The sequence below is a fragment of the Siniperca chuatsi genome, linkage group LG14 (assembly GCF_020085105.1).
Source record: "Siniperca chuatsi isolate FFG_IHB_CAS linkage group LG14, ASM2008510v1, whole genome shotgun sequence".
Lineage (NCBI taxonomy): Eukaryota > Metazoa > Chordata > Actinopteri > Centrarchiformes > Sinipercidae > Siniperca > Siniperca chuatsi.
Genome location: NC_058055.1, coordinates 25,517,569 through 25,529,786, shown reverse-complemented (window position 1 = coordinate 25,529,786; position 12,218 = coordinate 25,517,569). Strand labels below are relative to the sequence as shown.

The 12,218-nt window shown below is 40.0% G+C and overlaps 1 protein-coding gene across 2 annotated transcripts; it reads right to left on the bottom strand.

Annotated features, from left to right (window-relative positions):
- Positions 1–3,544: 3,544 nt before the first annotated feature.
- On the bottom strand, positions 3,545–11,791 carry LOC122888433 (heterogeneous nuclear ribonucleoprotein A/B-like). Of its 2 annotated transcripts, XM_044222881.1 has the most exons (9): positions 11,640–11,791; positions 10,308–10,534; positions 9,450–9,618; positions 8,754–8,912; positions 7,349–7,480; positions 6,604–6,712; positions 5,824–5,967; positions 5,068–5,161; positions 3,545–4,586 (listed from the first exon to the last, which is right to left on the bottom strand). In XM_044222881.1, the coding sequence occupies exons 2-8, from the start codon at positions 10,508–10,510 to the stop codon at positions 5,088–5,090; spliced, it is 990 nt and encodes a 329-aa protein (XP_044078816.1). In that variant the 5' UTR covers positions 10,511–10,534; positions 11,640–11,791; the 3' UTR covers positions 3,545–4,586; positions 5,068–5,087. The 2 variants fall into 2 exon arrangements, 1 of the variants encoding a protein (XP_044078816.1); XR_006380698.1 differs by having other exon boundaries at positions 5,068–5,967.
- Positions 11,792–12,218: the final 427 nt, after the last annotated feature.

The window sequence follows — 12,218 nt, the reverse complement described above, 5'->3', positions numbered from 1 at the left end:
AGTGCAATTTATGGGTGCTTTTGGATCAAGGCACCTGCAGATCCTGCTTCAAAGACTACCTGAATAGGAAGCTGGTTCATTCATCCAGCTCCAGACAGTCTGACAGTTTTTAGATACTAACCGGGGTCAGTCCACAACACGAATGCTCAGACACCCTCCTGCTCACAGATCTGTTGTACTCTCCTGCAGGTTACTGCCTTGTAGGGGATGAAAAATAAAAAATGCTGTGCAGCACTCAATAACATCTGCTTGGGAGTTGGGGACGTGGAGGAGGAGGCTGTGCAGGACGCTTGGAGCGAAAATGTGGGTCATGCCCTTTTTGGAGATGTGGACTTGAGTCAGTAGAGAGTCGTTTGTTTCCAACGATTCACTCATGACTCACACATCACTAAGCAGACGCATACAGAGCACACACTGCAAGGTTTTTTGTGTTACATTTTATCACAAAAGCCAAACTTATTTTTCAAGTAGTAAATTAACACTTCTCAGTCGTATAAACTGTTTTTATAGTTAAAGCTATGTCTTAGCATTGACAGGTTCTAACTCAGTTTGTCCTTAGCTAAGGTTGCAGAGAAGAGGAAGTAACCGCTAACCCACCCACACAACACTGTACATTGTCAAGGCTGTTTCTGGTCATTTTGACATCCACTAGCCCGTTTGATCTTTTAAAAGCCAAATAATGTAATTATATTTTTTAATGCAACTTTATTCACCATCACTCAATTTCTGGTCTGTATCATTCCATCATCATATAGTCTCTCAGTTAGTACCTAATAACTGGTTGGGCCACCCTTAGCAGTAACAGCTGCAATCAAGCGTTTGCGATAACTTGCAATGAGTCTTTTACAGCGCTGTGGAGGAGTTTTGGCCCACTCATCTTTGCAGAATTGTTGTAATTCAGCCACATCGGAGGGTTTTCGAGCATGAGCTGCCTTTTTAAGGTCATGCCACAGCATCTCAATAGGATTCAGGTCAGGACTTTGACTAGGCCACTCCAAAGTCTTCATTTTGTTCAAGTTATCGCAAACGCTTGATTGCAGTTGTTGCTGCTAAGGGTGGCCCAACCAGTTATTAGGTTTAGGGGGCAATCACCTTTTCACACAGGGCCATGTAGGTTTGGATTTTGTTTCCCCTTAATAATAACCTTCATTTAAAAACTGCATTTTGTGTTTACTTGTGTTATCTGTGACTAATATTTAAATTTGTTTGATGATCTGAAACATTTAAGTGTGACAAACATGCAAAAAAATAAGAAATCGGGAAGCAGGCAAACACTTTTGCACACCACTGTAACTGCTGGCTGTTGTTTCACTATGTCAGTGTTTTTACAGCCTATACCTAGACTTTATTCAAGGAGCTCAGGACATCTGCACTTTAATTTCAGTGTGATTAACAATTGTTTTCATATATTTGTTTATCGTTTTTGTGTCTTCAGGTGTCCCAACAGTCCAAAACCAAAATATATTTAGTTTATTGTCATTGTCATAAAACAGAAAAGCGGCAGTCCTCACATTTGAGAAGCTGAAACCAGTTATTTGGCATTTTGCTTGAAAATGACTTATCAAAATTGTTGATAATTATGTTCAACTGATTACTTGTTTCAGCACTAATACTGTATATATGTTTATGAATACATTATGTACGCTATTTGTACTGTATATTTAATTTACTTTTTAATATATTATCTTTTAGGGCATGTCAGTTTGTTTAATTATTCAGAATTCTGCTGTTTTTCAATAAAATAATAAAAAGCATTACTATTTTTACTTAATAAGAGGTAGTAATAGAAAACGTAATTATCAAACATTTATATTCACGTACTCAGCTGTACGTGTACACATCTGTACAGTAAACATCTACTGTGCCTTAATATAGGCCCATCATAAGTAAAACTGTAGGACATGTGGAAATTAGTATCATATCTGCAAAATTATTTAAAGGGTGCCAGCCTGTTTCTTGATTCTTTGGTTTGATGTGAAGCACTTTGTATTTTATGCATGAATTGTGCTATAGAAATAAAGTTAATAATAATAATGATTAAGTTCAATTCAACTTTTACCTGTAGAAGCATATATAAACAGCATTATTGTCTGACCATGAAATCATAATGGTTTTTGTTTCCAGATGATTCGTATAAAAATCTGATTAAATTTCACTCTGTTTTAAAGGGTTAAATGTAATTGTTTTGTATTATGCAGACGTGCTGTAGCAACATATTCTAAACCAAATACGGGATGTTCTGTTTGGGTAAGACTGGTTTCGAAACGCTTCCTTTTTAAAAGGGCTTCTGATCAGGAGTTTTCTACATCTGTCCATGACTGGCCTTCGTGTGAGGCAAACGTGATAACCACTACACTACGGAAACTGTTATCACAACTATATGTCCGCCCAGTCATTTTCGGAGCCACGTAAAGATGGACAAGACTAGAGTTGACTATTTCATGTTATGAGATTGTCCACAAATTGGTCTCAGCAATTTCCTGAAATCAACGGGTGTTTTTGATGCCTGACATAAAGTGAATATTTCTATTTATGAAGATATTCACTCCAAGGTGCAAATATAAGAACCCACAAAAATGTGCCAACTGGTTCTCTGACCAAATGTAAAAGCCCAATTTGTGCAGAAATTAAACTGTAGTCTGTTTTCTCATGTTACAATGGAGGACAGCCACTATCCAGACTGCCTTATTTAGCGCAGTTCATGTTCCACAGAATGAGAAATTGAGCCTCTGACGTGTGAATTTTCTCTTGACAAACACTTAAATCCATAACAACAAAACCAGCAGCTGGATTTTCATGAAATCAGCTGTGGATATTGATCATCCCCAGAAGCTGGGGAGCAGGATCCTAATTAAACCCCCTGATTTTTTCCCCTCAACAGCCACGATTTGAGTAAATCTGTTTGTATCCCAGACCAGAAAAACTCAATTTTCTCAGTGAAACTGTCAGCATTATACAAAGTGTCTGGATTGACAGGGAATTACTGTAGATAGTCGTCTGCAGATGGACTCATCCCAATAAGATGCACTTGGTGTAGTGACCCCTGACTTTACACTGCCCCACCCTCAGGCCAATATTTCCACAACTCTTTTCCTTCAAAAAGGGGATCTTAATGCATTTCAATTCACACTTCTTTCCTAAAGTTTAGACACAACAGTACCACTAAACAGGTTGCGCTGATATCTGCAGGGAGTATGAACGCTAATGATTGTGATCCAACCACCCTTACACCAACATTTCCACTTTTACAAGATGAGTCATTTAACTGGCACAATTGCTGAGCATATTAATGACACCCAGGGCAAAAAGCCATTTGAGTTTATGTTCCAAACTAGCATCCTGAGGTCAAACTTGACATTTTAGGCCAGTCTACTGGCAAGGCTTAAATAGCAAAATTCATCCAATTCTGTTTTGTTCAGTGAATTAACTCTTCACCCTAGGAGTTTTAGACCAGACATTTGCTTGTGCGCTTGAAAGTCCTGAAAATATTCCTCAGGACTTACATCATAATTAACAGTTACATTAAGCATTAGAAATACACAGATTACAAACGAGCATGTTTATTACTAATAAACACTAACTGAGACGACTCCAGTGGCCTGAAATCTGTCCAGAAAAAACTAAGCAGACATTTAACTTCAGAGCGGTTGTTTCTAAAAACCAGTGGCACTTGACGAACACAAACTAAACCAGCATAGAAACAATTTGCTTGTTATTTTAAAAAAATGTGTGTAGAGTTAACAGGAAGTCCACAGTTACATGTGGTCGAATCACTTTTCCCCATTACATCCCACACATCTGTATACTTTCTGATGTTACTTCTTGGTAAATTAAGAACATCCTGTTATAAAGAAGCTTGCAGGCAGCAGTTTCAGTTTTAAGGAGTTAAAATTCTCTTGATCCACTGGATTTTCACATTTAAAAAATAAAATTAAAAAAGGGGGAGGAACCAAATGTGTGCAAAAAAAAAAAATTTAAAAAAAATTAGGAAGTGAGGCAGAATTCTTGTTACGCAGATAACCTTTAAAAGTTATTGAAAACAACCTTCCTTCATTATTACAGATCATTGGATTGTGCGTCTACAAAAAACGAGAAATCAATATCGAAGTTAAATTTGACAACTGAATTTTAATCCTAAACCCATTCAACAACTTTTTAAATCTTCCGCCCCAGACCTGGAAGCATAAGTGGGGAAAAAAAAAAAAAAAAAAAGTACTGAAAACGGTTTTTATTTGTCAAAAAGCTCCTTTACAGCGCCAAGATTTTCAACCTGTAAAGCCAGCAAACATGTAAAATACAACCCTTACAATACATTAGAATCAAAACAGGTACCAAAAAGTACAGTAAAAATTACACTTCCATCAATGGAAATGTGGAGGAAAAGAAAGAAAAAAAAACACACCAAAGGGGAAAAACCTTAAAATGATAAGATTAAAAAAAAACAAAAACAAAAAAAAAACAAAACAGGGGAAAAAAAAGAAGAAAGAAAAGTTACATTTCAGATGTTTTCTGTACAAATGGTCTTCTGTCATAAAAGGTCGAGTCCGGCCCAGTGTGTCCGTCCAGCCGTCGGTCTCACTGGAGTCCTGAGGGATGACACAACTTATTTTAACTTACAAACCCTACCTTTCAGTTAAAATGTGGACCCTTGTTGCATCTCTGTCTGTAATAAAAAGGTTTAAATGCCCTAAAACGTACTCACTCTATCTATATCTAGATATATCTATATCTCTATCTCAAAAAAAAAAAAAACTTCTCTTGCAGATAAAACAAAACTTACATTAAATCTTTTCCAAAAGTACTTTATATTACAGCTAAGGCTGGAAAAGCAGTCACAACATACGCCATAACATTGACACCTTCAAAATGTGTTTTGTGGTCAAAAATGACAGGGGTTCTGTATATCCTCTGGTCCTTTGCAGGTTCAGATGGACAGCTCTGCAGTGTTTACCAGCTGTGTCAGTTCTAAAACTTTAAGTATGGTGTCATGTAGTTGGGCTTTAAGCGCCTGTGCTTATGGGCACCGTGACAGTACGTAAAAGGAGGATAGTTATAGCCATGGCATACCTTGCACCACCATGTGATCATCAGTATGGCTTGTAGCTGGTCTGGTGTGCCCCCCCTCGCCTTGGGGTTTTCCCATAGCTTGCATTGCCCTGGTCTGTCGGGCAGAGAGGACAGACGGGTCAAACACAGACAGGTTTCCATTCAGACCGACTCAGTCCCTCAGCATGCAGCAAAGACAGCGCTATTCAATCTACTCACTGTTTCATATCACTCTCATGTCTGTGTGTTAAGTACAGGGTTAGAGTCTGGACATTGCTAGCTTAGCTAGAAGCCTGGAAGCAGGGGGAAGCTGCTAGCCTTGCTCCGTCCAACATGAAAAAAATAAAATAAAAATACATCTATCACCCCCTCTAAAGCAGACATATTAACATGTTTGTATACATGCTGTAACCATCTAATAAACAGTTTGTCCAGTATTTCTATGCTGCCAGATATGGTGGTTTCTGTACAGATACTATGACAAGACCTCAGGAAGCTTTGCGTAGTCACTGCGTCCAGCTGTTCACCAAGAAATAGTTACACACACTTAAAATGATTCACTCTTATTTTTAAATTTGCTTGTATCTATGAGATACAGATTAATTTTTATTTTTTTTATTTAAAAATAGCACCTTTGTACTCAGAATCAGCCTGTACCTTAAGTTTCTGTATCGGTTGAGAAAACTTGACGGGTGCATCCCAAATCACAATAATGAAGTCCATGTAACCATTTTCTACACACAAACTGTACCTGACCGTTTATGTGTGTATACTTACTGTAGTCATATCCGGGACCATATCCATAGTAACCAGAAGAGTAGTCATAGTTGCCATAGCCGCCACCATAGCCGCCATAGTTTTGGTTACCGTATCCCTGGTTCCAGTAGTTTCCATATCCCTGGTTCCAGCCCTGGTTCTGACCTGAGACACAAAGTGCAGAGTTCACATGGATGCTTCAAGTCTCAGCCTGAAAACCATTTGACATTTTTGAGCGTAGTGTTCAGGTTACTGCAGTTTCTGCCCCAAAAAATGTAGTCACTAAATGTATGAGACACACCTGGGGATTAGAGGTCTGATTAGAAGTGCAACAGACGCAACATAGACATTAACGGTACATCAAGTAAGCCAAACTACGGCTGCAGCTTTGAGGTGTTATCCCACTGACGCTGGACCTTTTGTGTTACAAAATCACGTATCAAATTCTCCCACAGCAGGTGATCAGCCAACAACTGAATGTAAGCAGGTACAAAAACAAACTTTAAAGAGTTGTTTTGATCAATGAAAGGGAATGTATACAATTTTTTTTTTTACCATTTTCATAGCAGCATTTAACTACTGACATCTTTTTACAGACCCATGAAATGAGAACTTCTCTTTTCCCCTTACTCTAATATTTTTCTATGTATCACGCCAAATTTTGCATGTTTTTATATAAAATTTTGACATTGCTTTCTGCTCTCCAGCCAGTAAAATGCGATAACAGAATCTGGGGCACCCATCCACTCATCCTTTACTACACAAGACGCAGGAGACATGGTGCAGATTGCTCTTCCTTACCTCCACGGCCCCTGCCTCCCCGACCTCCATAACCACCGCCGCCGCCACGTCCCGCTCCATACTGCTGCTGCTGGTACACCTCCTTTGGCTGGGCGATCTTCAGCTCACACTGTGGAGGAGATGCAAACATACACTTAAAATCCTGACGCTACAGGCCCAGCAGAGGAGGAAAAAGCAAAGAAATAAAATGTAAAAATGTTGTTGCCAAAATCTAATTCAGCAAACATTTAGGATACTCACATGAGTCAAATGTACACTGAAAGTATTTTTTTCCCCAGAATGAAATAGCTCACAATCTAAATTTAACAATGTGTTCATCTGTAATCATTTCAACATTGTAGGTGGTCACAGAGGACACACTGATTTTATCAAATATTTGCATGCAAAGTGTTCACCTGCAAAGTAACTATAGGCAAATTAGATCCTGACCAATCCTGTCGGCGTGTCGGGAGATTTAAAGAGTCAGTGAAGTTACACTGCTGTGCCTTGTGCGTAATGCGCACAGCGTCTTGTAATGGGGAGACGCTTCACCCTATTTCACCCACCCACCCACTATTAATCAGAATGTAACAGGTGCTGTCCTGAAAACTACATTCATGATCCTTAGTGAGGGATGTGTGATGGTTCACCAACTTGACAAAGAAGCCAAGGGGTCACAGGTCACACTGCAGGGTACTACATAAGGTAGCTGAGACAGCTGTATCACCTATCACCCAACTCTTCTGAGATAAAAGTGTGTAGGTACCCTGCCACCCTGGATGTTGTGGTATTTCTTCTCCAAACACTTCTTGACGCTGGCTTCATCTTTGTATGTGATGAAGATGAAACCCCTCCTTTTCTTTGATTTGGGGTCGATGGGAAGCTCAATGGTTTCGATCTAGAAGGAGAAGAGGGTGGAGATGATAGTTAAAAAAAAAATGTTAAAACAGTACATATGTGCATTTAGCAGATGTTTTCTACTGGTTGTCTTACTGGCAGGCCAAAACCAGTAACCAGTAACTGTTACTTTTAGTCTCCTCCACTGACTATATCACACACCCAATATTTAGGTTGAACAAAATTCCAGCTTACATTATTATAAACAACATTTTCCAAACAATTGATCCATCTTCTTTTCCTTTCGGCTGTTCCCTTTCAGGGAGCGCCACAGCGAATCATGTGCCTCCATCTAACCCTGTCCTCTGCATCCTCTTCACTCACACCAATTAACTTCATGTCCTCTCTCACTACATCCATAAATCTCTTTGGTCTTCCTCTAGCCCTCCTGCCTGGCAGCTCCAACCACAGCATCCTACCAATATATTCACAGTCTCTCCTCTGAACATGTCCAAACCACCTCAATCCGGCCTCTCTGACTTTATCTCCGAAACGTCTAACATGAGCTGTCCCTCTGATGTCCTCATTCCTGATCCTGTCCGTCCTCGTCACTCCCAAAGAGAACCTCAGCATCTTAAGCTCTGCTGCCTCCAGCTCTGCCTCTTGTCTTTCCTTCAGTGCCACTGTCTCTAAGCTGTACAACATCGCTGGTCTCACCAGCGTCTTGAACACCTTTCCTTTCATTCTTGCTGATATTCTTTTATCACACAGCACACCTGACACTTTTCCAAACAATTGATCAATGTGCCGCGTAAATTTTAAAAGACAACTTAAAAGAGAATTAAAACAAACCTCTTCTGTAGTGAATGGGGAAATTGTTTATTATTCTACAAGTCTGTGAAGGACAGAATTTCTGATAAACGAGTTATTTTCCATAGGAAGCCTGTCCTCAGATGAACCTGCAACTTTGTTTCAATCAGCCAGTAGCTTAATTAGGAATTAGGCTCAAGGATTAGTCCAATTAAACATGGTTGTGTGACAGTGATAGGATTAAAATTTAATAAAAGCATCCTCCTTAAGAATTCTGTAGTAGAGTACCTAAATGTGAGTTCTTCAACCAGTGGTTCTCAAACTAACCTCCAGTTCCTTTGGTCTGCAATTTAATTCTGTAGATGATCAGTGCCATTCCCCACCAACGGACACTACCCTTGCAGGCTGCTCTGTTAAAACTACACATGGCTGAGCATACAGGACTACACAGGGAGAAGTGGGGGTCTACTGTGTTTTATCTGCAGTTCTAGCACGTTTTTCGTGACTTGTCTAGTAAAACTGACCTCTCCGAAAGCCCCGAAATATTCCCTGATGGTGTCCTCAGTCGCCTCAGGGTTCAAACCCCCAACAAAGATCTTCTTGACGGGCTCCTTCTTCATGGCCATCGCTTTCTTGGGGTCAATGGGACGCCCGTCCAGTCTGTGTTCCTTCTGCTCCAGCACCTGCAGACGCACACGTGTTATCATATTTAGCATGGAGTGCTAACACAAAGCAACGATGGACCCAAAGCCTGGAAATATACCCCTCGCACTGACTGTTTAGAATGGCGCAGAAACATTTGGTGACATTTTGGAAAAGTGACCCCCCCCCCCTCCAAAAACAACAAGATTAACACGACTTTTTCTGTGGTCCACTTTAAGAACTGCATACTCATTAAAATTGAATTAGATGTCAGTCACAAAATGTTAAAACAGATGTATCTGCTAGCAACAGATTTTGTTGCCATAAAAGCCTGCTGCGTGTATAAAACAATGCTCTGCTCCCAATTCAAACAGCGTTTCTGGTGCATGCCAAGAATCAAATTACCCAAATAAAATCAAAGATCCAGGTGTTAAACGTGTTACGCTTCCACTCAGGCAGCATCATGTCAGTACTGCACTAATCTGATCATAATATAACTAATATAACATCCGACATGCGATGACGGAGTTGAGTGATGATACATGTGAAACGGCTGTCCGATAATCAGAGAGACAGACCTTGTCCACGCTGGAGGACTCTTTGAAGAGGACAAAGCCAAAACCTCGGGATCGGCCAGTGTTGGAGTCCATCTTGATGGTGCAGTCCGACACCTCGCCGAACTTACTGAAGTAATCCTTCAGGTCCTTTTTACTCGTGTCCCAGCTGAGGCCGCCCACGAACATTTTACTGCAAACACAGTGGGACACCTTGCTGTTAATTTCGTACTTTAAAAAAAAATATATTTTTTTTACACTAGTTATTATTGCACAGGTAGCCTTAGCTGATCAGAATTAGAAAGACTTTATTGATCCGAGGGGAAACTCTTCTTACAGCAGCTCACTATCACATCAGTGCACACAGGAATAGAAGTACTAAGCAAATCAAAATATAATACACTATAATACAGGTAAGATAAATTAAGTACCAAAGTGGGTATAAGTATAAAATCAAAATAAGTATGAAGTACAAAGTGGGTTTACCGGTTGATTATAATACGGTATAATAATACAATGTAATAACACCTTGATACAGAATACATAAGCTCATTATTCATTTACTTTAATTCCTATACTTCTATATCTAGAGAACATATGTATCATTCTGTGACTTGTTATAAGTAACTTATTTATAAGTCATTTTACTCAGTCTGACCCGAATCTTTGTCCTCTGCACTTGACATCCGTGCTGTCAGTTGCGTAGGAAGTTCACGCACAAGGTGCTAAGGAGGGTCATGAACAAGTTCAACTGGAAAGATGGACTAGTTATACTTATGCTTTCTTCTATTTTTTGGTTCATGACAATACATTTTTACTGAATACCAAAAGGTGCTCATACATACTGATTGTGTCAGGCCTCAGGGAAACTAAAACACTCACCCAGCATCCTCCTCTCCTTTGCTGGCGTCAATTTTGCCTCCATCTGTTCCATTGTCCTGGCCGTCCTGGTCGTCCTGGACATCCTGGTCGTCCTGGACATCCTCACCACCCATCAGCTCCTGTTCGGCTCCGTTCTGGTCCTCCTCTCCCTCGTTGCCGTTCTGGTCTGATGTCTCCATGAGGAGATTCTCAGCGTCTGCCATTCTGACGGTGGGCTCTTCAAGAGACTGAGATAGGGCAAAACAAACTTTGGATGGTGCCGGAGATGAATGAAAACTAACCAATGCAGCAGCAAATACTGAGAGTCCAAACAAACAGCGCATAAACAAATACAGTGCAAGGTCTGATTAACAATTGCCTTGTGGGAAAACTGCTGCCAACAAATAAAATGAATATAAGACCATAATTCTTTATTACATCTTTAATACTACTTTCCCCTAAACCATTGTATTACTTTAAGTACTATTGCCAAAAATTACCAAAAAACAACCTACACAGGGGTGAACATGGGGCTCTGGGGGGGGGACTTCAGGTCTGGGGCCAGAGAGCAGTTGCCCAGTTGTTAATTCAACCTTGCATAACATCTTTTGGTAAATGCAAAACGAGCCAATACGTTCAAATGACTTTATCTATCATGTCTTTAGTTATTTTCCTATTTTAAATGGAAACATGCAGTGGACACCGCGAAAGCTAATAGAAAGCTACAATAGCTGAGGTTGTTTCAATGCTAACATTGTTCCTCTGCTAGGTACTTTAAGGTTACTTTAATTTGTAAAAATTATGTACCAGATCCTTCATGTTTTTGTAGTCATAAAGCTATCTTAACGATGGTATTGTAACAGTAATGAGTAATATACACATATGAATGTTTACGTGTACATTAACCCTTTTTTAGATAACAAAACGAAGCTATAATCCGGCGTGGATCTCCGTGTTCAGTGTTCAAGCGGACCGCGCTTTGCTTCGTTGCCGCTCAGGACAGAGTACAGGCCCGGCTAGCAGCTAGCCAGTTGAACCTCAATCAAATAACCATTAAACTCCCAGCAGGCACAACGAATACAACCCAAATAAACACCCCAGAGCACAATGGCTTAACTTCTACTACAATCGATGAACGGACCATTCACTCGGCGCAATAACCGCGTTAACGTATTTAACGTTAGCAGCACTGCGGCTAACAGACAACTAGCTAGATTTACTGCTAACAATTAAGACACATTACAGATAGGAGCAGGGCGATGGCAAAGACCACAATTAAATTAACCGCGGTTTAAAGCTAAACTTCCTCGCCTAAATTTAAATTCCGAATTGAAAACAACAAAGTGTGCTTACTTTAAGGGGGAAAAAAATACCGTAGACGCCGACTCGCTGCTCAAAATGGACACTCTCCAAATTCGCCGCTAACTCGTGGCAACATATATACGACCGGATGTGACCAAGCGCTGGGGGACGTCATAATGAGAAAGCTTGTAATTGGACAATAAGGTCACTTGCGCGAATAAGACATTACGTTATTGGCTGATTAGCTGATGACAAACAAATACAACAGCCAAATGCCCTTCCTGCTTCCTGTCCTCTCACTGTTCCTCGAACTGCTGTTTGATATTTAATTACATTTTAATCGATGCGCTAATGTGTGTGTTGTTTTAATGCTATGACAACGGCTAATCTAAATGTGCATGCAATTTTTGGTGAGAAAGCTAAGAAGAAATCTCTAAAGCAGCTTCAAAAGTGTAACAGTTGTTCACTGCGGGGTTTCATCTGTCTGCGCAGTTTCTATTTAAGATAACAGAGCCAACGCGTACCCCGGCAGACAAAAAAAGACAAAAAAACATCATGTCAAATTTTAGCTGAGAGATGTTTTTATTGTTTGCATTTGTAATAAACAAATCGTTTCCATACAAATTAATT